At 37.4% G+C, this 24,150-nt stretch overlaps 1 protein-coding gene across 1 annotated transcript in view; it reads left to right on the forward strand.

Moving 5' to 3' along the window:
* LOC124777774 (serine-protein kinase ATM-like) overlaps window positions 1-24,150 on the forward strand; it is a 470,606-nt gene that overhangs the window by 213,135 nt on the left and 233,321 nt on the right. Inside the window, exons 22-23 of the mRNA XM_047253284.1 lie at window positions 13,813-13,934; window positions 21,092-21,247. Of these exons, the coding sequence (XP_047109240.1) occupies window positions 13,813-13,934; window positions 21,092-21,247 (278 nt within the window). The remainder of the gene's footprint in view (window positions 1-13,812; window positions 13,935-21,091; window positions 21,248-24,150) is intronic.

The following is a 24,150-nucleotide window of genomic DNA, read 5'->3' on the forward strand; positions in this document are numbered from 1 at the left end:
AGTGGGACGATCAGCCATACACCCGACATCCATCAACAAGGTAAGTTCCTTGCTGCTTTTATGGCGTTGTCAAGCACAGAAAATTCGTGTTACAGGAAGTATTGCCATTTTTAGTTTACCTCTTGCACACCCATGTATTGTTTTATTACATGTGCACTTAACACTTTGCAGCCAGGTTTCTCATGTTTTTGCACTTCGTTTTTGAGCGTCTTTCATGCAGTTTCATTATGTAAAGTTTCTGTAGTGTCCTTTCCACATACTGTACACATAACATAATAAAATACAAATACAATTACAAAATACTTATCCTAGTCATTTGCTGACATGCCATTATTGTCGCTCATATACATCTGCATATATCTGTAATGTACTCCCTCCCCTTTTTATACATAGTGTCATTGCTTATCATTTTGTTTTCATTTCTGTTTAATTATTCGATTCCAATTATGTGAGTACACATTCTCACCCGTTTGGTTCTACATTCTTCATACAACATTCATACAGTAGTAGATTCCGTTTTCATTTATAGCTTAAATTGACATGCATTTCATTTCTATGCGCAATGATTTGTTGTTGGAGCACATTTGTCTGTTCAAAAGAATCAAAGGAGTAAACAATAGGCACTACAATAGATACTACGTGCTGCTCAGATAACTATGCATGACCTCGCCTCTCTAGCATTCTCCAGGAAGGATCTACACACTACAGAGTTGAGGAAATTCCATGGAGAGGCATTTATGTGCTAAGGTACTTCTCGTTCATAGACTTAACTGTGATCTCAAGAACAAAATCGTTTGTTGTTTATAAACACAACTCAAATCTGACGGTACCAATCGTATCAAGTACTTATTCAGTGTTTAAAAGTGCAGCTCAGTATTTACTTTTTATGTTCATTGTATTAAGGGTAGCTGTTTCATTTGCTGAGGTTTACAGTGTTGTACCATCAATACGATATGTTAATCTACAGTGGGTGTAAAACAATTTTTTCATAAGTAACAAACGTGCATAAAAATTTCAATGTATTTCAGGTGTTTGACACTTTTATGGGTAGTCGACACTCACAGTAGTTAGGTTTCAACCTCTGGTGGTGTGGTCCTATCTTATGTTTGTATGATACCTAACACTCTACAAATATTTATCTTTCTTCACTTTAGGATGTGTTGATGCCTCGTTCTCTGGAAGGAAAAACTTAATACTAACTTAAAACTAAATCTTCATAGATAATTGTATAGTGGCTTGATGGGTACTAATGCTTTCTTCATATATTCAACTATGTATTCATTAACTTCAGTGTGCAGTCGTGCTATCGCAAAACTTATTTCATGTCATGTGTGCGTCTTTAGTTACCTTATATATCTGAAAGATAAAGTGTATTAGAGGCGTGGTGTGACCTTGTATTCAGTTTTCCTCTTATATTGTACTTGCTTATTGACGTGCAGTCAGACTTTTTTCATCAATCAAGTATGATTAGAGCGTGCACTTTCAATACTTAAATTTGTAAATACTGTACATATATAGGTGTAATGTATATAGTAGCGTACCTTAAGTAGATACACTCTTAATTTTCTATGTGTCTGTTTATTCAGTAAACTTAGTCTGGGCTGTAGCTCATCAGGTTTGTTTCTTTTGGGCACTCGCACACTTCCAGCTGTGCCTGTCTGGCACGCACGAGCTTGCAGTTTGTCAACTATCTTTTTGCTCCCCAATCCGTATGCACTGCGTTTCTGTGATACCACTTGCATTGTACACTATGGTGTGTTTTACAAGTTAATTTATTTGTTTACAACTGGGCTACATGCAAGCCGAAGCATTGTATTTAGAGTATCATCATCTCTAGACACATAAAAGTAAAATTCTTCCTTGTTACAACAACTTACTTTATTGGAACCACGTTTAACATACAAGAAAAAGTACAAGCAAAAATTTTCCTTAAAAACTAATTATTTTGGCTTTAACAGTAGCTTGTACCTTGTCCTCTGTCAAGTTTTCCTGTGCATCCTCATTACTTTGATACAGATCATCTTTACATCAGTACCTTGATCATATCTGATAAAGTAAGTGTCAATCAAGCTTGTGCCCCCACTCTCCTCCAGGTCACAGAACAGTGGCCTACTGTGACTGGTTCAAGTTTTCGGGCATCACGCTGGCATTGGTCTCTCTGTTAGGTGTAACTTCTACTATATGGACTGTTTGTGTTTGATTACCCCAGTTAGTATCCCGTGAGGCTCTCGACTGAAATTCTCTTTGCCTTTGTGCGTTATTCTGCAAATGTGCATTACTTTGCTGGCTGAATTCTGCTGTCTGTGGGTTATTCAGTTGTATGGTACTGTTTCGTGTTTACCAAGCGATCGGCTGATTATTGACGGCAGCTTGTGTCTGTACATATTTTACAGGCTGGTCATATGGTACCTGCTCATTGTAGTTGTTTTTATTACATTTTTGCACATTTCTTTTATATCCACCCTTGAATTTACAGCTTTCATTATTGCCATTGTGATTACCGGTACCATTACTATAGGTCTGTGTGGGGTAAGGTTGCCATCCGTGTTGTACTACGAATCCGTTGTTAACTTGTTGGTCCATAAATCTCTGTGGCACTATCTGCGTACTAACAGGCTTGGGTTGTGCTGGTCTCCCTTTGTATATCTAATGTACTGAGTCCAGCACGGATAGAAAATATTCGGCATCGTGTTCTGGAATGGTAATGAGTTTTTCCCAAATATGAGGAGGAAGACGGCTCTTTAAAATTAACAGCTCATCTACTTGAAATACTGGGTTCATCCAGTATATGGTTTTATTCAAATATTTTTCAAAATAGTCCCTTATGTTTCCATGTTTGCTATTGAATGGAGCTAGGTTGAACACTTCCAGTTTGAGCCTCTCTTGTCTGGCCTCAGACCAATATTTATCCAGAAAGGCTCTTCCATACTATTCATAGTAGTGGCAGTGTTCCACCATGTCCGTAGCCCACAGTAGAGTATCACCCTGTCTGCATACAGCAACAAATCTAATTTTCTGGGCTTCAGTCCAGGTACGAGGTAAAACATTTTGAAATGCCCTGGTAAAGACCACGGGGTTTGTTCTTTTCCCTTTGGAAGTAAATATTTGAAATTGTCGATGCCCAAGTAACCCTTCATCTGCAAGTAATGTTGACAAACATGCTGCGCTGTCAGTGACAGACTTGTTTATGTTCACTTGTGGCGTAGAGCATGGCAACTGCGCTTGCTTGACAGCTACAGCTGCCGGCAAGTGTTGCTGTATTCCACACTCTTCGCTATTTTACTTCGACTGGCTAGCCACGTATTGTGGGTAACCAGTGCAAGTATCTAACTCCTCTAGAAGCATGGGTTTGTTTTCTGTCAAATGTTGCTTTGGAATGTCAGTATTTTTAGCAATACTGCCTTGTAACCTTTCCTCTGCTTCCTTAAAACCTGAATGTATTTTACCTAGAAACTGACTTTCCTTCTCTTTTAGAGCTGGTTCTACTGTATCTACATAAATTTTGTACTGTAACACTACCTTTTCAGCAAGGGTGCTGCTCTTATCCAGTGCCCTGGCTTCAGCTTTTTCAGTTATTTGCTTTACATCTGCACATATCTTAATGCTCTGTTTTTTGGCAAATTTTGACTCTAAACTTAACTTTGTACTCCTGTTGGTAAGTTTTTGCACATGTCTTGCAGCTCACTGACTGAATTTGTCACATTTTTTACCGACACATACACTTGGGATTGCATCTCTTGAATTTGGGAATATGCTTCACTGACATTTGCAACTCACCTGCTAGTTGTTCCCACTTATCATCTATGGATGATAACGTTCTTACATTGCGGGTATGTCAGTAATTATTTGTTGCTTTAGTTGTTTACCTAAGTCTGTCAGCTTCCCATATAGTTCGTCAGATAATTCAGTGCGTATAGTCTTGCTCACCTCACTGAACTGTTCACTAATATTATTCTTGAAATCGTTAAATATCTGATTGCACTTTGTAAACTGTTGTCCTATACCCATAACTTGTGTTACACTTTCCTGAAATCTCTGTTGTTGGTTTTTTGAACTGTTGTGTTATTTATTGTACGAGTTGTATCAAATTGTGTGTCTCACTAGTATTTACGTTGTTGTTATGAACAGGAACAAGAACAGGAAACATTCTGTTCTTGCGTTCACGATGTCGTGAGTAAGTAATCAGAGGAATTTTCGCTTTTAGCCCCTTCAGCTTCAATATTTCAAGAAATTTTTCCTGCTGGGAACTGAGAAAATGTCGAGTCGAGTGTCACAGAGGTGACATCATGATTAGTTATATTACCAGTGTCATCATTTGATAGTGGCCTGTCAACCTCGTTGATTTGGTTGCCTTTGGTCAGTTCACGAGTTGCCACATTATCTTCAACTGTTGCCAAGCTCGGATTCCCGACATCTTGATGTATCAAATTTTGTAATGAATTTTCAACAATAGCAATTCCTTTGACTCCATTGTACAAATTTTTTAACAAAAATTAGGAATAAAGTTTCTTCAAAAATGAAATTTTGTCTGTATTAGTACTTTTCAGTTAAACTAAATTTAGCTGCATTTTCACTACTGAACCTGATTATTATCTGACACAGTCCTATAGATTTTGAATGACATATCTTGCACTTTAATGATGACTTTGTACAAATTTTCGTCTTTTCTGTAGAAATGCACTTTCTGTAAAGGATATTAATTTGAAGGAAAAGAGATCATCTATTGCCAGAGAGACGGCACCAAGCGCGGTCATATAAGCATACAGCTTTGCAGCTTCCTACCTTTACCACTGAAATCAGCATTCTGGGATCGGCTCATTTGTAGGCAGAATTGAATCTTAAATTGCTCTTTCAATGTTTTTATGATTCCCAATCTCGTGGACATGTAACAAATACAATGAAAGTTTCATTAGTTTTTTGTAGCAATAATATGAATCACTTACCTCAAAAATTTTTATCTCAACAATTGAAAGGTCTGTTCGCATTTTGCTTGGCACCGTCCTTTAAAAGGCCATCACTGAATATGTATACGTGGGAGGAGGTAATGGAAACTGATTAATAATTGCTTGAATAACTGGAAAAATTGAGAAAAATTGATTGGGAAGAACAGTTGAAAGAAATTTGAAGGTAATTTAAGAGTCTATACACAATCCTGGGTGATCTTTAACTGATACTAATATCAACAGACCTTCAGTATCAATACATTCAAGGTAAGTATTCATAATTTACGTAACATAATGCTTCACATTAATTCCATTGTGTTTAGTTGTGATGGTGACAATGTCAATGCAGGTTTGCTCCTCCCAATATAGTGTAAATTCTTCTTGTCTGCTCCGAACCTCTTGATGCAAGATCTCGGCAATAGGCGAAATGATGAACAGACAGGGAGTGAACATCTTAAATGTAAGAATAAATGTTGCTTTCCTAATAACTTTTTGTAATACTTTTAGTGTACGGATGAGAGATACACATTTTTTAACACTGCTGGTACGACAGATCTAAGCATATGTCCATACACTACCTCTTATAGAAACAAACGAGTGAAGGTAAAGGAATTAATAAATTGAAGAGTGGTTTTTTTTTTTTAATTTTGTTTCATACAAATGTATCAAAACATTATCCTTGCCACAAAACAACTCGTTAATTTATATCTTTGTCAGTGTTTGTAACCCATTCAGTTTACATACAACTTTCTTGTACTTATTGTGTTTACATGTAGGTTAAGCTTCTGCCTTGTTTCATATTCTTGTAAATCATAGTTCTGTTTGAAGATGTTTTCTGTTTCATAAGATACTCCCTTTTGTAAAAATTTTTAACTCTTATACAAACCATGTTTTTTTAAGTAAGACCATTTTGAAATGAAAATAAAAACAAGTGGACATTTCTTAGGTATTTTATTTTTATGTGTAAGCCTGTACTTCAATCTACTCACAAGCGGACATTTCTCAGCTGTTTTAGTTTTATATGAAAATCTGTACTTCAGTCTACTTTTCCTATATTTCATTCTACTTTCCTACATAATTGCCAGTGATATTAAGGCACTCATTGTGTCGTATAACCGGCTTTAAATACTTTCCTTTTAGAAATCTGATGTCGTAGCATAACTTTCGATAATTGAAACATTATTTAACAGTTGCATAAATCACACTTCTTGACAGTTGAGGCAACTCATCACATAACGTTCAAATCGTAAAGCATCTGTTCTCTCTCATTTTTTCACTAACTTTCTGCACCTAATTGTCTGTAATGACTGAAGGTTGCCCACTTCATTCATCATCATGCGCATTTGCACAACTGTCCTTAAAAGCTCTCACTCTTTTCTATAACATCACATCACTCGTAAGTATCAAGAAGTGTGCTTATTGCAGTTGTTAGAGAACATTTAAATTATCAATAGCTGGTTGTACAACATGATAAGTGTCTCAATATTAGTGAGAATTATGTAGAAAAGTAGATTAAAGTACAAGCCTTCGTGTAAAAATAAAATTGCTACGAAAAGTGTACGTGTTTTATTTTTATTTCAAAACAGTACTTACTTAAGACGTACCTTGCTTGTACAAACAAGGGAGTGATTCAGACGACCATGTTAAAAAGATGTCTGCACTTAGGTTTCCTTATAACTTTGATAATCTTTTTCTCTATTTTAACAATGTAGGAAAGGACAGGTTGCTACTTACTGTAAGGAAGACACGTGAAGTTGCAGACAGGCAAAATTAAAAGCATAAAGCTTTCGGCCACAGCCTTCATCAGTAGAAGAGAGACACACATCATTCACACACACAAGCACACACACCTCACGCACACACGATCGCCAACTGTAGCATCTTAGCCATGTGTACCTGAGGTGCACTTGCTTGTGTGTTTGATGTTGTGGGTCTCTTACTGTTGAAGGCGTTGGCGAAAAGCTCTATGTAAGTGTTTTTTAATTGTACCTACCTGTAACTTGATGTGTCTTCTTTATGATAAGTAGCAATCTGCCTTTTCCTATGTTGTTGATATTCCTACCTGAAGTTTCCATTGTTCAATTTTTCTGTGTTTTAAATGTTTTATTTCTTTATTTCTTTATGTTATTGTGGAATTCCTCCATAAAATTATTTCGTACATCAGTGGTGTCTATATACTATCATGGTACATTGTCACCAGTGATGAGCAACTTGTATATTTTGAGTGAGATCTTAATACCTTACATAAGTGTACTCAGTTTTTTATTTAGATTGTTAAGGTGCAGCTCCCACTTCAAATCCTCCTGAGTATATATGCCTAAATATTTTGTATGACACATTTGAGATATTTTTTCCTTCGTTTCCTGCAGATTTTCATGACTGTGGTTTAATTTAAATATTAGTGTCATCTGTGAAGAGCACTGTGGTTCCATCATGTATTTATTAACCAAGTCCTTTACATGTGTCAGAAATAGGACAGGTCCCAGGACTGGCCCACATGGGACGCCATACTTCATTTTTTGCTCATTGCTGCAAAAACTAGAAATGTTTGTGTTTCACTGTCTTTGTGTATTATTTCTTCAATCTGTTGTTGATTTTTGAGGTATAATTGGATCCACCTTTCAGACTGGCCTCTAATTCCATAAGTATTTAACCTATGCAAGAGAATGTCGTCAGAAATCAAGAAATATTCCAGATACATAATGCTTATCATCCACTTCCGGTAATACTTCATTTACAAAGGCAAAAATTGTTCTGTAAATGGACTTCCTAGTTCTGAACCCATGTTGAGAGTCATTTATCAGCCTTCCTTTATTTAAGAAGGCAATTTTTAGTCTATTTGAAAATACCCCAGTCTCAAATGATAAATTTACTATGTCTGCAAGTAGTTCTACAATAAATGTTACACTAGATTTGATATTAGCATCTAGTACCTCATCAGCACCCACTGAATGTATATTAGGTAATCCTTTTATAATTTTAGGCAGTTCCTCAAGTGTTGTTAGTACATGAATAACATGTTGTTGTTGTTGTGGTCTTCAGTCCTGAGACTGGTTTGATGCAGCTCTCCATGCTACTCTATCCTGTGCAAGCTTTTTCATCTCCCAGTACCTACTGCAACCTACATCCTTCTGAATCTGCTTAGTGTATTCATCTCTTGGTCTCCCTCTACGATTTTTACCCTCCACGCTGCCCTCCAATACTAAATTGGTGATCCCTTGATGCCTCAGAACATGTCCTACCAACCGATCCCTTCTTCTGGTCAAGTTGTGCCACAAACTTCTCTTCTCCCCAATCCTATTCAATACTTCCTCATTAGTTATGTGATCTACCCATCTAATCTTCAGCATTCTTCTGTAGCACCACATTTCGAAAGCTTCTATTCTCTTCTTGTCCAAACTATTTATCGTCCATGTTTCACTTCCATACATGGCTACACTCCATACAAATACTTTCAGAAATGACTTCCTGACACTTAAATCAATACTGGATGTTAACAAATTTCTCTTCTTCAGAAACGCTTTCCTTGCCATTGCCAGTCTACATTTTATATCCTCTCTACTTCGACCATCATCAGTTATTTTGCTCCCCAAATAGCAAAACTCCTTTACTACTTTAAGTGTCTCATTTCCTAATCTAATTCCCTCAGCATCACCCGACTTAATTCGACTACATTCCATTATCCTTGTTTTGCTTTTGTTGATGTTCATCTTATATCCTCCTTTCAAGACACTGTCCATTCCATTCAACTGCTCTTCCAAGTCCTTTGCTGTCTCTGACAGAATTACAATGTCATCGGCGAACCTCAAAGTTTTTATTTCTTCTCCATGAATTTTAATAATAACATAATAATAACATATTTGCATAAATTTGTTGAACTGACTGTATCTCCTTACTGTCTGGCTATTGTCATTATGTGTATTTATCAACTGTTGTGGTATATTTGAGAAATAATGTTTGAAAGTGCAAGCCACTTTTTTGGTGTCAGGCAATTTATTATTGTTCATAATCAGTTTTGTATTACAGTCTTCACCTGACATTGCACCTGTTTCTCCACTTACAATTTGCCAGGTTGCTTTAGTCCCATTCTAAGAAATACACATTAGAGTATCATGTATATGTGTTAGTATTTGTTTGTATCTGTTGAAGTTGGTAATGAAATCAGAACTAGTATTTTGCTTGGAGAACTCATTTGGTCTCATTTTGACACAGTATCTTCATCGCATTTGTGACCCACTAGTTTGTTTTTTGAACAGAGTTACATGTAATTTTATCTTGGGGAAAAACTTAAATAAATAGTAAAGCTTAAATGTGGCCATAAACTTAAGTTTTTAATATGCTGTGTACATCATTCCAGTATTGACCCTTCAAGCGAAAACGAAAATATTCCACATTTTTTTGAACTGAAATTCTTTACAGTGCATCTTATTCTGCAGAGTTTTGAGTTTCCTGTAACATTCATTGTAAGCATTTGGGCATAGTGTTCACTAAGACCTTTGTATACCAATTGTGTGTTATAGTCATATTTGCATGTATTTCCCAAAATTTAGCCTGTGACATGATGCGGAAGTTGCTGTTTTTCAAAATGGTTAGATTACATTTCAGCTTATGTTGAATGTCTGTAATAAATTTATATCATCTTAGAATTTATTTGATTGTGAGAAATCAGTATTGAAGTCACCACATATAATTATATTTTTCTTGGGCAAGTGAATTTCTTCCAAAAATATCTCCATGTGATTAAAAAACACTTTTCTGTTTCTGTCCGGTGACCTGTGTATGCGAAAGATAATTGTATTTTGTCTTGCTATTTCCATTACAGAGAATTCCATGTATTTTTCAGTGGACAGGATATGATATTTAGATATAATGTTCAATCCAGATTGTCGAACACCTGCGCAGATACCCCCATGACTCAGTATTCTCTACAAAATATATTTGAAAATTTAAAATGAGGAAAGTAAATCAGGTTTAATGTATCTTGTTGGAGCCAGTTTTCAGTGAAGCATAGGGCAGAAATGTTATTCAGATCATTTAACAAAATTTCTATTTCATTAAGTTTATTGGACAATGAATTTAACATTTCTGCTGCAGCAATTTAAAACTAGCTACAGGGAATACATCATTTTGTTGTGTGGTCACTTACCTCACATTTTGCACTAGTTTCCCTAGTGGGGAAAAAATCCTGATTATTTTCCTGGTGTGGGAGTCTTGGTGTTGACTTTTGACTTATTGGTTCATAGGATGAGTGATTCTACCATTCTTCCATTGAGATGTTTTGAATTCCACTTTATTACAATTCTTTTTCACCCATCTAACCACTAATGACAACCTTGTTGCTATGTTTGTTGGTTTAAATTCAGCTTGGTAGGTGTGCTGCTGTTTTTTTCTTTTTGCTTGTTTATGATTACAGACTAGTCCATAATTGTCTGTTATTGTTTGATACTTTCACTTCATGACATCACTTTTTACCTGTTTGCATATCTGTGTATGCTTTAGTTATGTACTTGGTATTTCTATTTTTGCCATATGTATGAAAGAGGCAAGCCTATTACAAATGTGAATCTTTCCTTGTCTTTTTAAATGTAGACCACGAGATGTATATTCATTTCTTTTCAGTCATTGGATTTCACAAAAGATTCAACTCTTAATTAAAGAGAAAAATACAGTAGTTTATGACTTTTTAGTTTTGTAAGAACAAAGAGCATAGCCGATAAGGTAAACATGTGCACTATTTATGCCCTTATAAATATTTACTGGTGTGCTTATATGCATATATTTTTGCTAGCAAATAAATGTCATTGTTTTGAAATGCTGTGTCACTTCTCATTACTTTAGCATGCAAAGTTGAGCAAGAACAAGCATTGTGAAGTTTGCTTTGGCCATTAATAAACTTTATTGTTGTTAGTTCCTCAATTCCAATACTATACTCTGACTTTTTGTATCATAGGTGGTATGTCATAACTCTCATAACCTCACTTTCACAATTTGGTACTGGACTAAAGTGAATTGATGTAATGCCTGTTTTGAATACACATTGATGTGATGATGATGATGATGTGATGATCCGTTGACATCTAGTGTGAATGGATCTTAATTCTAAGCAAATGTCGATTATTCCCGGTTCCTTGTTTTGATTTAGATCATTCAGTGTTTAACATTTTTGAAATGTTAAGGATAATAAGTTGCCGTCTCTTTGTCTAAGAACAGATGATGAATGCAGCTAACTGCTAACTTTGTGTAATGTCTTGTCTGTATAGATGTGTATCTGTTGCCTTTAAGATCCCTTCACCTTCACACACAAATCTATACAGTAAAGTAAGGGCCTCCCAATTGTTGGTTGATCCGTGATAAGACAGGCGAAAAGTTAGACTAATGGAGGATTATTAGTATTATCTCTATTTTCATTCGCTCTCTCTCTCTCTCTCTCTTTCTCTCCTTTATCTATGTACAGTTTTTAATATAATATTTCATTACGTTAAATCAGCCAAATAGAATCTTTGGTGCAGTCCTTTGTCTTGGTAATCAGCGGCTGGCTTGCTGTAAGAGATCTTTACATCTATTATTACTGTTAAACACTGCATTCAGTTGGGAGAATCAATCGTGTGGACAATTTGTTCCTTTTACGAAAGATTGCGAATTCCAGATGTGTACGAAGCCTTTTTGGACGATTTAACACAGACTCAGTGATTGCAGGCTCTCTTCGACACAGCTGAAACTTCCCCACTAATTACAGGGCCAACGTGATCATCAAATGATTCAGAAAAAACTCATTTGTTCATTCACTCCAGAACAAAAAAAGCCTCAGACCTACAAAACTGAATACATCGAGTTCCTTATGGGCTTCTGTCTGTCTGTACAGTTTTAGGAACTGTCATTGAGAACTAACAGGAGTGTGAATTTTGATATTTCTCTTCGCAAGTGCCCTTGGTCCTCCTCCGTCATATAGTATATTTTGTGTTTGTTATCTTTCTGGTGCATTCAAAGTGTGGCCCAAATGTCTCATTCTATCCTGTCTTTGTCAAATTCCAAAGACTCCTTAAAAATAGTTAAAGATACTGACACTTATCGTCAATTTTGTCCTCTGCTGTACTTGAATGCCATCCCCTACCAGGTTCTATTTGCTTTTCAGTTGCACTGTCTTCCCTGACTTTTTCTCCAAAATTCTTTGAAGATTTACTAAATTTTTCATTACCTCTTAGTCTGACAAGTTATGAGCCACTTTCAATAGCTGTAATGCAACTTACACACAACAAAGCACTTTAGACAAAGCATGACACAATAATCAACTCACAAGTGTTGGCATAATTGTAGTAGCACATTAAAATCTTCCTGCAATGCAACTAAGCATTTGTGACACTCTCAGGTGACATAGGCGCATAGAGAAGTGTTAAGTGGTCAAAATGATTACTGCCACAGTCATAGGTATACAATGAGAAATAAAAGCAGTGGGTATAGCTACAGGTCTGTAATTGTTGCAGTGCAGACTGTGTGGAAAAGCAGTAAGAGTCTCACAGTATTCAAGTTTATGGCAAAACTGTCATGACAGGTGGGCAAAATGTCAATGTGGTTAATTCGATTTCTTCCATTGTTCTAAAGGTAAGGAGACAAGTATTCAATGTAGGTGAAATATTGTAACTGTTAATCATATATGAGTGTACTCATAAACTGTATAGTTTACCTGTAGTCCATATAAGTCAACCTTATATATGTTATGTAAATTTATATTCTGGCCAAGAACAAACTTCTCTGTGTAACAATAACTGACACTTGCTGATTATGAAGTATTCACTTGAAAAAGAAAAAAGTCTCTCTTCACAACACTAAATTTCATGTTTCCTAGTTTAATAGTTTAATACTTTACAACTTGACAATGCCAGTTATTTAGTTAATTAATGTATTGATAGTTTAAGCAGCTAGATAGACAAAAATAAAAATCATTTTAAATCTTAGTCCCCTTAATTGTTATTATGGGGACTGGTCTCCAAGGCTGCTCTCAATGAAAAGATGCAGAACATATGCATTGGCCCTCATATGACTCGCACAGCTTTCACTGCAGTATCAACACACAAAGTAATTCCCCTCCAAAATACAATATATCTACAAGACTCCCCCCCCCCCCCCCCTCTCTCTCTCTCTCTCTCTCTCTCTCTCTCTCTCTCTCTCTCTCACACACATGCACACACACACACACACACACACACACACACACACACACACACACACACAGAGTTTTCTTAATTAGATACTACTAATCTATTCTTCACAATATATATAACAAGGGTACAAATCAAGCCCAATATATGAGTATTTAAGGGCTGGAAAACTTCCAGTGTAGATGACTGGGATGTGTGTAAAATTAACATATCTGAAGTGGCTTCAGAGTATCTGACATGACATCAGCTAGACCTCATATCTTATTGTAATGTTATATCTTCAAATCTAAGTATACCTCAGCATATATGTTGCTGAGGATTCCCTGTAACTTCTGCCCCTCCTCCTTTTGCAGTTGGCATGCATCTTACATAATTTTATTGAAATGTTCTATCAGCATGCATCTATATGCCAAATAGACCTGTCAGAGTCTTTTATTATGCTAGGAACATTGGTAACTGCATGTAGTAGTAATCTTGCTAAGTTTTTGCCCAGTGGTGTAAAACAAAGGAGTAAAGGAGTAATGTCAGTAATTTTGTAAACGGTTATGGAATCAAATATCAAAGATGATGAGTTTCGAATGAGTATGACATTACACTTGTTGATTTATTCATATCTCTAATAAGTTCCTTTCACTGAAGAAACTCGTACTTAAGTTCCTGCCCTTAACTTTTCAGTTTGGTTGATGACTTATATTGTTCCTTCCATGTTATAGATCTTGTGAAAAAGTCGCTTGCTATTGCTGGAAATGCTATGAACATAATAGGCAGTAAGCTTATTGCTGCAAATCTAAAATATCTCTTCACTCACTGGTGCCTTAGTAAATACCAAATACAGGTAAGCTAATCATTTTTTGGCCATTGTGTAACTCTGATTGATTGCCTCAGTGGCTCATTTTAATACAGAAGTGTTATTAGTATCTAAATTTAGAAACATATGTTTCATAATGAGGAATTTTTGGGGTCAGCAGTGCTATCATTTTTATAGAACATGCATTTGATTATCAAATCTCTTTAGAATGTATTTGTTGGGCTCTTTATGTTGGTTGAAATCTGTATTTAATGCTGCCTCTTGTCTCTTTTGTGGACAGAGGTTAAACCAGTGTAATATGCAGATAGTGTTTTTATTCATTCATGTAATTATGTTTTTATTGTTTGTTTTAAATATGCCCTACAATAATTTTAGAGAGTGTAAAATAAACTATTTGGCATCAAAATTGAAAAAAATACTATAATTTACATTTTTGCTTTTATGGCAGACAAACATTACAACATTATGGCTGGAAACTGTATCCTCCCACTCTTTCTTTTTCCTGCACTCTCATTGACGTATTAAACACAGAAAAAATTGAGAGCTGATGACAGTGTAAACTATGTTTGTGTAAAAAAAGGCTCCAATTGTGCCTCTTCTTGTGGCTGGTCAGCTGATTTGAAAATTATGTGGGATGGTGATTAACAGTGTTAAGAGACAGTACAACCTACCAATCCTTAGCAGAAATAACAAAAAGCAGTTACATATAATAAAGGTGCTGGTAGAGTCATGTGGAGGAAATGAGTCTCCTAATACAGGGGAAATTGCTTTTGTGTATTGTCAAGAGACATATTTGGATCCTTAGTTGCCTGCAGTGAAATGCTGCAACCTCCGTAGAATAGACTAATTTATGATGTAGATGAGGATGGAGGAGCTATACTTGCTGATGAACTGTACAGGTCGATTCAGAAAGAAAGAATGTATTTCAGTTGCTTATTATGGACAAACCATGAAAGATAGACACACATTGAGCATGAAGGTTCAAAGTTTTGACACATTTGTGCTGTTGTCTGCTTGTAGCAACGTGATGACTACACCACAAGAGAAATCATTTTGTGTGTTGGAATTTAAGCTAAGTCATTTCATTGTTCATGTGTGACTTGCATTTTGTTGCCAAATTAGCAAGAAGCCACCTCTGTACAAGAATATTTATGACTAGCATAAATTCTTGGAAGTTTGTTGCACGTGCAAAGGGAAGAGCACTAATCAGCCATGCACATGTGATGAAAATGTCGAGTGTATCCCAGGTGCATTCACATGGAGCCCTCGGAAGTCCACAAGATGGGCATGCCAGGAACTTCAGCTTCCTCAAACAATGATTTGGCAAGTTCTGAAACAACGCCTGCCTGACAGCACTCTGCCTCACTTTCACCTTGAGGTGCAGCATTATCTTAACAACAGCATCCTCCAATGTTGGATTGGAAGAGGTGGACAACAAGACCTCATCCATAATTTTTGGCCTCCCATGTCAGCAGACCTCACACCTTGCAATTTTTTTTTCTGTTGGGGTACATAAAAGATGGGGTCTTCATCCCACGAATGGCGGCTACTTTTCAAGATCTGAGAAATGGAATTGTTGAGGGCATAGCTTCAGTAAACAGGGACCTGGTGATTCATAAGAGAAATTAGATGGACTGCCATTTTGATCTTTCTTGAGCAATGCATGATTCTCATGTTAAGTGTATGGTATAGTGTCTATGTGAACATAAAACTTTGAACCTCCTTCCCTCCACCAGCGACATGCCCAGTGTATTTCTATCATTCACAGTTTGTCTGTAATGAACAATTAAAATCTGTTCTTTCTTTTTGAATCACCCAGTATATCTCTGCTCTAGATGCTGTAATACTCATTCAGAAACTGTGAACGTCACAAGATTACAGTGTGTTCAGAATATATGCCTCCACATGATAACATGAAACTGATGTTACAAGTTGTTGTTTCTTTTGAGAGGTGAATATTTTTCCTATCATAAGACTCTTCCAAGATTAGTGCATATATACTTCACAGCACTTTATGGAGGTAAGTGGCACGGTGGTTAAGGCAAAGAAATTGCACTCAGCGGGAACTGCAGTCACACGAGGTCTGTTCAAAAAATTCCGGAACATTCGTAATTTTGTGGCAATTGTTTGTTGGGCCAAAATGCAATTGGCATCTCTGTGTATTCCTGTGTTTAATGTGTAACTGCTGCAAGTTTCGTTGTTGTATGTCTGTTATTGTTCACTGCTGTATTGATTAGAATGTTGTGTCACACAGTTTGCGAATTTCAAGATGGTGGAGTTAGAGGAGCAACACATCTGCATTAAATTTTGCATGAAACTCAAGAAACCCTTGATAAAGACACCTCAAATGATGCAGGAGCCTATGGTGATGAGGGCTTCAGCCATACTCAGTGTTGCGAATAGTTGACATGGTTCAAAAATGGCTGGCTGGAGGTTAAAGCTGACCATAGTTCGGTACTTCCTTCAGCGTCTACTGATAATGCTTGAGTCAGGAACATCAACAAAATTGTGCATGCCATTTAAAGACTGACTGTCCGATAGATTGCAGAAGAATGTAATATTTCACTTGGATCATGTAATTAAATCCTGACACAACATTTTGGAATGCATCGTGTTGCCACCAACTTTGCCCAATGGCTCACGAGTCAAAATAAGTAAGACCTTCGCATTGCAGTCTGTGAAGAGATTTTGGATCATGCAGATGAGCATGAGATGTTGCTTAAGAGAATCAACTGATGATGAGATGTGGCTCTATGGTTATTATGTTGAGACCAAGGTTCTATCTTCTCAATGGGTCAGGAAATGTCCTCCAAGACCAAAAAAAGCTCGTCAGGTCAGGTCAAATGTCAAAGCCATACTGATAATTTTCTTTGCCTTTGACACAATTTCATCATGAATTCATGCCATAGGTACAAACTGTTAATCAGTAGTATTATCGGGAGGGGCTGCGATGCCTGCGAGAAAATGTGAGAAGCAAACAGCCTGAGATGTGCCGAGATATGGCTCTTGCACCACTATAATGCACCCTCACGATCATCGTTGTTGGTGTGTGGCTGTTGCACAAAAAACGAAATCGCTGTGCTGCCTCATGCTCATTACTCTCCAGAACTGCCCCCTGCGAAGTGTTTTATTTCCAAAGTTGAAAACCCCATTGAAAAGACGAAGATGTGCAGTGGTAGATGAGACAAAAGAAAATTTGCAGATGACACTTCGCGTTATCCAGCAGGAGGCATACCAAGACTGCTTCCATGCTTGGAGATGCTGTTGGGAGCGGTTTATCAATTGTGGAGGAGAGTATTTCGAAGGAGGCCATGTACAACAAGTAAAAGGCAAGTGTAGAAAAATTTTGTGGACAAAGTTACAGAATTTTTTTGACCAGACCACTTATTCCTATTGGCTCTTCTCGATTTAGTTTTTTTGTAGTTTCTCCAAATTATTTCAGGTGACCACAGGCATTTTTGCTTAAACGGGTTGTATTCTATAAGAATACAATAAATTTGGTGAGAGAGAAAGGTATGACGATAGTGTTATAATCAGCAGTGCCTGTCTAGTGGTAAAGTTTTTTCTTTTACACAAATGCCATGCATCACATGACAATAGGTACTGCTTTTAGTCTTCAGCAAGATGAACTAGAAGTAATTACTTTTGAAACATCTCTTGCTATTAATGATAATTACTTCTCCTCTCGTATTATGGCAATGCCGATGACGATGCTGCAGTTGTCTTATTGGAGGTTATTCCCATGCACTCAATGATTTGCTGCAATGATTCATGATGCTCGTAGAGGGGAATAGGTGTACCTGAAGCTCATAGAAATAGAATACTTTTCTTCCACGAACTATCCATTTTTTATTTGTTTGGCGCATTTAGAACAAAATACATCCGTACACCGCAGTGGATGAGAACAGAAGAGCTATGTTACAAGCATTAAAACAAGAAAGGTGTTTTTAAAAAAATCTGAAGGTATCATTTTTAATTTTTCTGCCACCGCTTCAGACTGTATTAGTGCATTGTAATTTGAATTAAGATATCTTTGGCACATTCGACTGGTGCCTGTATGAAAATACATCTCGTTTGTTCATGCAGATAAACCTTGTAGGTACATACACACCCCGTGTTTCTTCAATTGCTCCACCTATAATGAGGAGTGATGTCAATAAGCCTAAAACCCTAACTTGGCTTTCTTCCTTCAACATTATTAATCATGTTCTTGTTAAGTGTTGCACGCAACTGGCCTATCAGTGACACTCCTGTAATTCTCTACCCTTCACCAAGATTTGCCGCTTGCTGCATGTATAACATTCATAAGCTATTCAGGCTGTCCAGGTTATGCTGGATGATAAACACCTTGGGGAAAAATGTAAGCCATGTTGCAGAGACGACCATGAAAAATGATGAAAAAGTATGTGTCTCAGAGTGTGTTGACATTTGTTTCAACCACCTTCATCACATTGCAGGAATCAATTCCTGACACTTTAAAATCTCCCACTTTCTTCCCCATTGTGTACCATCATTTGTGTTACCATTCATGTATTATTTAGTATGTGCCATAATTACCTGATTATAAGACGAAGTTCTTTCTCAGATTTGTCATTCGGGAAATATGGCGTTGTATTTTATTCACAGATTATGCAATTGCTGCTGCAGTCAATGTTTCTGCATTGTTTAATAGATTATCTTAGGGGTTGTCTTACATTTACAGATGAAGCTTTATTTTATTTTGAGCAATCCCAAAGGGTAGGGCTTAGCAAACAATGCTTGCATTCAGATAGGCTCGAGATTGCCATTGGGCAAAGTTGGTGGCAACACGATGCATTCCATAATGTTGTGTCAGGATTTAATTACATGATCCAGTACGGTATCGACCTTGCTCGACCAGTCACGTGGCATATGATCTGCAGTGGTAGCACAGGGGATGCGCTAGAAACTATGTACTAGCAACTGCAGCAACCTAATGCTCTAAATTCTATCAGCTTACAAACTTTGTTGTATTTGAAGAGGTTTGTAATTAAAGTTATCACACATGTGGAGACTGTATACATACATTTACACTCCTTTTTAAGTAAAGGTAATGTTCAGAGGCGAAAATCTTCTCCTTCATAAACCATTACTAGACTCTGAAGCCAAGTGTATATTTTGTTTGTTTATGAGAGACTGTTATGACTTGTCAGGCGGGTTGCAAATGAGAAATTTGGTCGCTGCTCTCACTTATTAGAATATCCGGGGAAAAACTTTACCAGTTTTTAATCAAGTTTGGTACAAGCTGATGACATTTAGAAGAAACAAGAAAGAAAATTAATCAGAAATGAAATGACTGAAAAACAAAATAAATCATATTAAACTGGCTAAAATTATTATTGTAAGAATAAATTACAGTGGAAAGACCTGTTGTGGAGATAGTACCAACAGACATAACTACGTAGCGAGTTCGAAAACTTGACTGAATCATAATTGCTATCGTTTATTTATTTATTAGTTGCTACTGTTACATATAACCTGCACCCTGGAAGATATTGCCATCCACATTTCACTTTTGCTCAAGAACAGCACTATAGAACATTGAATGGGGCTCAGTGACACCAACTTGGCTGTGAACTAGGATGAGAGTGAGGAGGGAGTGGTGGGCACGCACAAATTATGTTGTGTTGCCAACCATGGAATGTATACTGCGTACTTTGGCTTTTTATGTACATCTACCATGTTTAAACTGCAGTTTGACTGAATCCATTTACACTCAGATTTGACTTGACTTCGAAATTGGACACATACTCAACAACAGCACACGTCTCTGCAGGAGATTCTAAAAGTCAAGATTGGGGCCAGCGGCATACTTATGTGTTTCACGCAACAACATTGTCAACACTCACCGTTAGATATGATGGGAACAACTTCGGGTGTGTCAACTGCTGGTCCTACACAGCCAGTGAGGAGGAGCAGGCAGGTGATATGGTCAGAAGCAAGAGGCATCATAACATTCTCATGTCAGTATAGAAGGAAAATTTGGTATGTCTACAGGAAAAAACAGCTGTGTTCTCAGGTCGCACCGGAATCACACCTCAGAAAGTGCAACATATTCAGGAGCAACTACCAAATATTTTCCACACTGATGATCTAAGTTTCACATCCTGTTAGGATGATGATGATGATGATGATGATGATGATGATGATGATGACGATGACGACAGTGATGAAAAATAGTGATACCACAGACAACAGTCAAAGTAAACAAAAAAGGCAGTGAAGTTAAAAATTGATGTAAACAATTTCTTTTTTGTTTATTTTATTTCTCCTTGGTTCACAAAAACATAGACAATGAATAAATGGCATAAGTTTAGAAGAGATGTGTACGTTATTTCTTTAGGCAGAGAAAGTTTATGATTTTAATTAGTCAGAATATGTTAGAAAATAAATTTTTCTCAAGGAGCCCTGTAAAAAACTGGGGGTTGTCTTATATTCAGAGTCATCTTATAATCGGGTAAATATGGTATTACTCCCACTTTCCCAAACTCCCTTTTTCACTTATTCTGTTTCTGTCCGTGACCATCATATAATTTTCTAATTTATCTCTACTGCATTCTCTTCACGAACCCCCTGTTCTATCTTCCCACCAGCACTGTTAAGCATTTCTCCCCTGTTGTGTATATAGTACTTTTTACCAAGGATCTGTGGACGTGGTGAATAGAAATCCATTGCTTTAGTGATTACCCTGACCTATGGTGATCTATTATAATGAGTTATTTGGAATTAATGAATTTTGAAATAGCACTCAATCTCAAGTCAGTGTAACTTACAGACAGAACAATTTATTATCTAGTTAATTTCAATAATGCAATTTAGTAGCCTGCCACCAATAATTATGTTGTAGTGTAATTGTAGTAGCTGGACCTTCTGCTACATTATAAGCATAATCCCGTATGACGAATCAAATTATTAATCAGATTGTTGATCCTATCAGCTGTTTGTATAAATTTACACCCCTAAGGAAATTTGGCTCATGTGCCCAATTTCATCAGCTGTAGGAATAGTGCTCATTCTTTCCTGTTGTGTTTTTATCTTAGTCTCAGTATCTTTAAAATTTTTTATTGATTTCATATTTGCCATTGCTATAATTTCTTAAGTGACTTGAGTCTAAATGTTGATAATATCTAGTGAAAAGTAATTTTTTTCTTTTTTTTTTCTCTCAGGAGTTTCCGTGGCTGTTACTGGAATGTTCTTCAGAGGCTGACTTTTATACAACACATCTTAAAACTATTGTACCTATACTATTTTTCAATCGAGATCTAGATATCATTGAAGAACTTTGTTTAAAAGTGGGTAAAGATCTGAAATTGGTTACTGAGGTTAGTAATTTTATGCATATTATTGAGTTACACAGAAAATCTCTGACAAGCTGTTATGATAGGATGATTTGTGAATCCATACATTGATGATCATTATATCTTAGTTTTGCTTTATTTTTCATAAAAAAGATGTGCTAGTATTTGACTTTATGATCATAATGGTATGTATCTTTTAATGATAAAATATTCTCTGGTTTCGAGCCACATTAAGTGGTTATCTGCCATGAGCTTTTGGCTGAAATCTCCTCTGCCATTGTCAAGTGGTTGGCCGTCATCAGAATGCCTGTGCCATGCTTATATAGCCATACCACCATCAGTGACGTCACTGGTGCCTAGTCCCCAACCATATAGGGCAATGTTTTCGTTGTGTGACTGTCGCGCCCACTTCAACTCCCCAATCACAGGATCACAGTCCATACTCAGCTGAAATCCAACATCTTTAGTGAGCCAATATTTTGATCTCTATTGTTTCGTGTATTATGCTGTCCCATAAGCTGTTGGTCTGTTTAGTAATAGAAGTAACGTCGAATGCAATTTGGTGTCCACTTTCCACTGCGTGCTCCGCTACAGCTGATTTTGTTGGGATAGTGTTGGCGGAAACACCTTTCATGTTCTATGCGACACTGTTCAATAGTACGGACAGTCTGACCCACATAAAGTTGCCTAACACAACCCCCCCCCCCCCCCCCCCCCCCCCCCCCCCACGCGCGCACACACACACACACACACACACACGGTATTTTGTGCATTCCCGGTGGTCTGAGGCCTACAATGTCTTTAAGAGGCTTCATTAGCTGCCACTTTTAAGTAAATGTAACATTCCAAAATGGCTGTGTTCTCCTACAGAAAACGGTTGATTCGGAGCCCAGACCAGTATTATTATTATTATTATTTTTTTTTTTTTAATATATATGAGAGACTGTAATAATTTACTAAGTGAATTGAAAATGAGAAATTTGGTCACTGTTCATGTATTAGAATACTGGGTAAGAATGTTACTAGCTTTTAGTTAGCTTTGGAACATGATAGTGACATTCTGTTGAAACAAGAAGGAAGATTAATCCAGAATGGAATATCTAGCAAAGGAAATAAATCATATTAAACTGACTGTAATTGTTGTGAGAATAAATTACACCGGGAAGACCCGTTGCAGAGGTAGTTCTGACAGGTATCAATAGATTGCCGGACGAGTGAGAGTTCAAGAATGGGACTGAATCGTAATTGTGATCTTTTGTTTATGTATTAGTTGGTATTGTTACATATGAACTGCACACAAGAAGATATTGCAATCTGTTTCCCACAGATGCTTTAGTTTAGCACTATGAAAGGGTTGGAAGGGGAATAGAGACACCAGCTTGGCTGAGAGCTATGAAAATGATTGCTGAGAGGGGAGCAGTGAGCGATCATACTTTGGCTTTTTCTGAACATATAACACACTTAAACTGCAGTCTGTGTGAGTCCAGTTCAGTTGAACTAGTTTAAATATTGGACAAATACTCAGCAGTAGTATTCTTTTCTGCAAGATACAGTAAAAGTCTGAATGGGGGCCAGTGGCGTACTTACATGTTTCTTGCTGCAATATTGTTGACACTCGCTGTGACGTCTGACAGGAATGAAAGAGGGTTGTGTCGGCTGGCTCTACACGGGCAATGAGAGAGTGCCAGGTGGACAATATGTTTGGAAGCAAGAGACTTTGTAACATTCTCACATCAGAATAGAAGCAAAACTGGATATGCATTCGGGGGCTGCGAAAGCTGTATCCTCAGGTCCCACCGTAATGAAAAGGATAGTTGCTACTCACCTTATAGGGTAGATGTTGAGTCGCAGAAAGGCACAACAAAAGACTGTCGGAAAGTTAGCTTTCAGCCAACAAGGCATTTGTCAAAGGAAGGCCAGGAGGTTTAAGGGAATGTAGGATATACTGCAGGGAGAGTTCCTACCTGCACAATCCAGAAAAGCTGGTGTTGGTGGGAAGGGTCCATATGGCACACACTGTGAAGCAGTCATTGAAATCATGGGTGTCGTTTCGGGTGGCATGCTCAGCAAGAGAATGGTCCAGTTGTTTCTTGGCCACAGTTTGTCGGTGGCCATTCTTGCAGACAGACAGCTTGTTGGGTGTGGTGCCCACATAGAATGCAGCACAGTGGTTGCAGGTTAGCTTGTGAAACACGACTGGTTTCACAGGTAGCCTTGCCTTTGATGGGGTAGGTTATGATAGTGACAGGATGGTGGGAGGATGTATGGGACAGTTCTTGCATCTAGGTGTCTTACAGGGATATAAGCTGTGAGGGGAGAGTTTGGGAGCAGGAGATGTGTAGGGATGGACGAATATATTGTTTAGGATCGATGAGTGGCAGAATACCACTATGGAAGGGTCGGAAACAATAGTGGTAGAGCATTTCTCAGTGTAGGGCACAACTAGAGTTAGTTGAAACACGGGTGGAGGATGTAATTCCGTTGCTCCAGTCCTGGGGGAGGCTACTGAATCTTGAGGGGAGTGTCCCTATGTGGCCGGACGTGGTAGTTTGGTAGGTAGTGGGTGACCGGAGAGATAAGGCACGGAGATCTGTTCTTGTACAAGGTTGGGAGGGTAATAATGAACTGCGATAGCCTCAGTGAGACCCTTGGCGTATTTCAAGATGGTCCACTTATTACTACAGATGCGATAGCCATGAGTGGTTAGGCTGAATGGAAAGGACTTCCTGTTATGGAATGGGTAACAGCTGTCGAAGTGGAGGTATTGCTTGTGGTTTGATACAGACAGTGGTGCTGATGTAGCTGTCTTTGAGGTGGAGGTCAACATCAAGGAATGTGGCTGCTTGGTTTGTTAGGACCTGGTGAAATGAATGGGTGAGAAGGTGTTGAGATTCTGGACGGATGTGAATAGGGTGTCCTCACTTTTG

This window comes from Schistocerca piceifrons, chromosome 2, assembly GCF_021461385.2.
Source record: "Schistocerca piceifrons isolate TAMUIC-IGC-003096 chromosome 2, iqSchPice1.1, whole genome shotgun sequence".
NCBI classification, from domain to species: Eukaryota; Metazoa; Arthropoda; class Insecta; order Orthoptera; family Acrididae; genus Schistocerca; species Schistocerca piceifrons.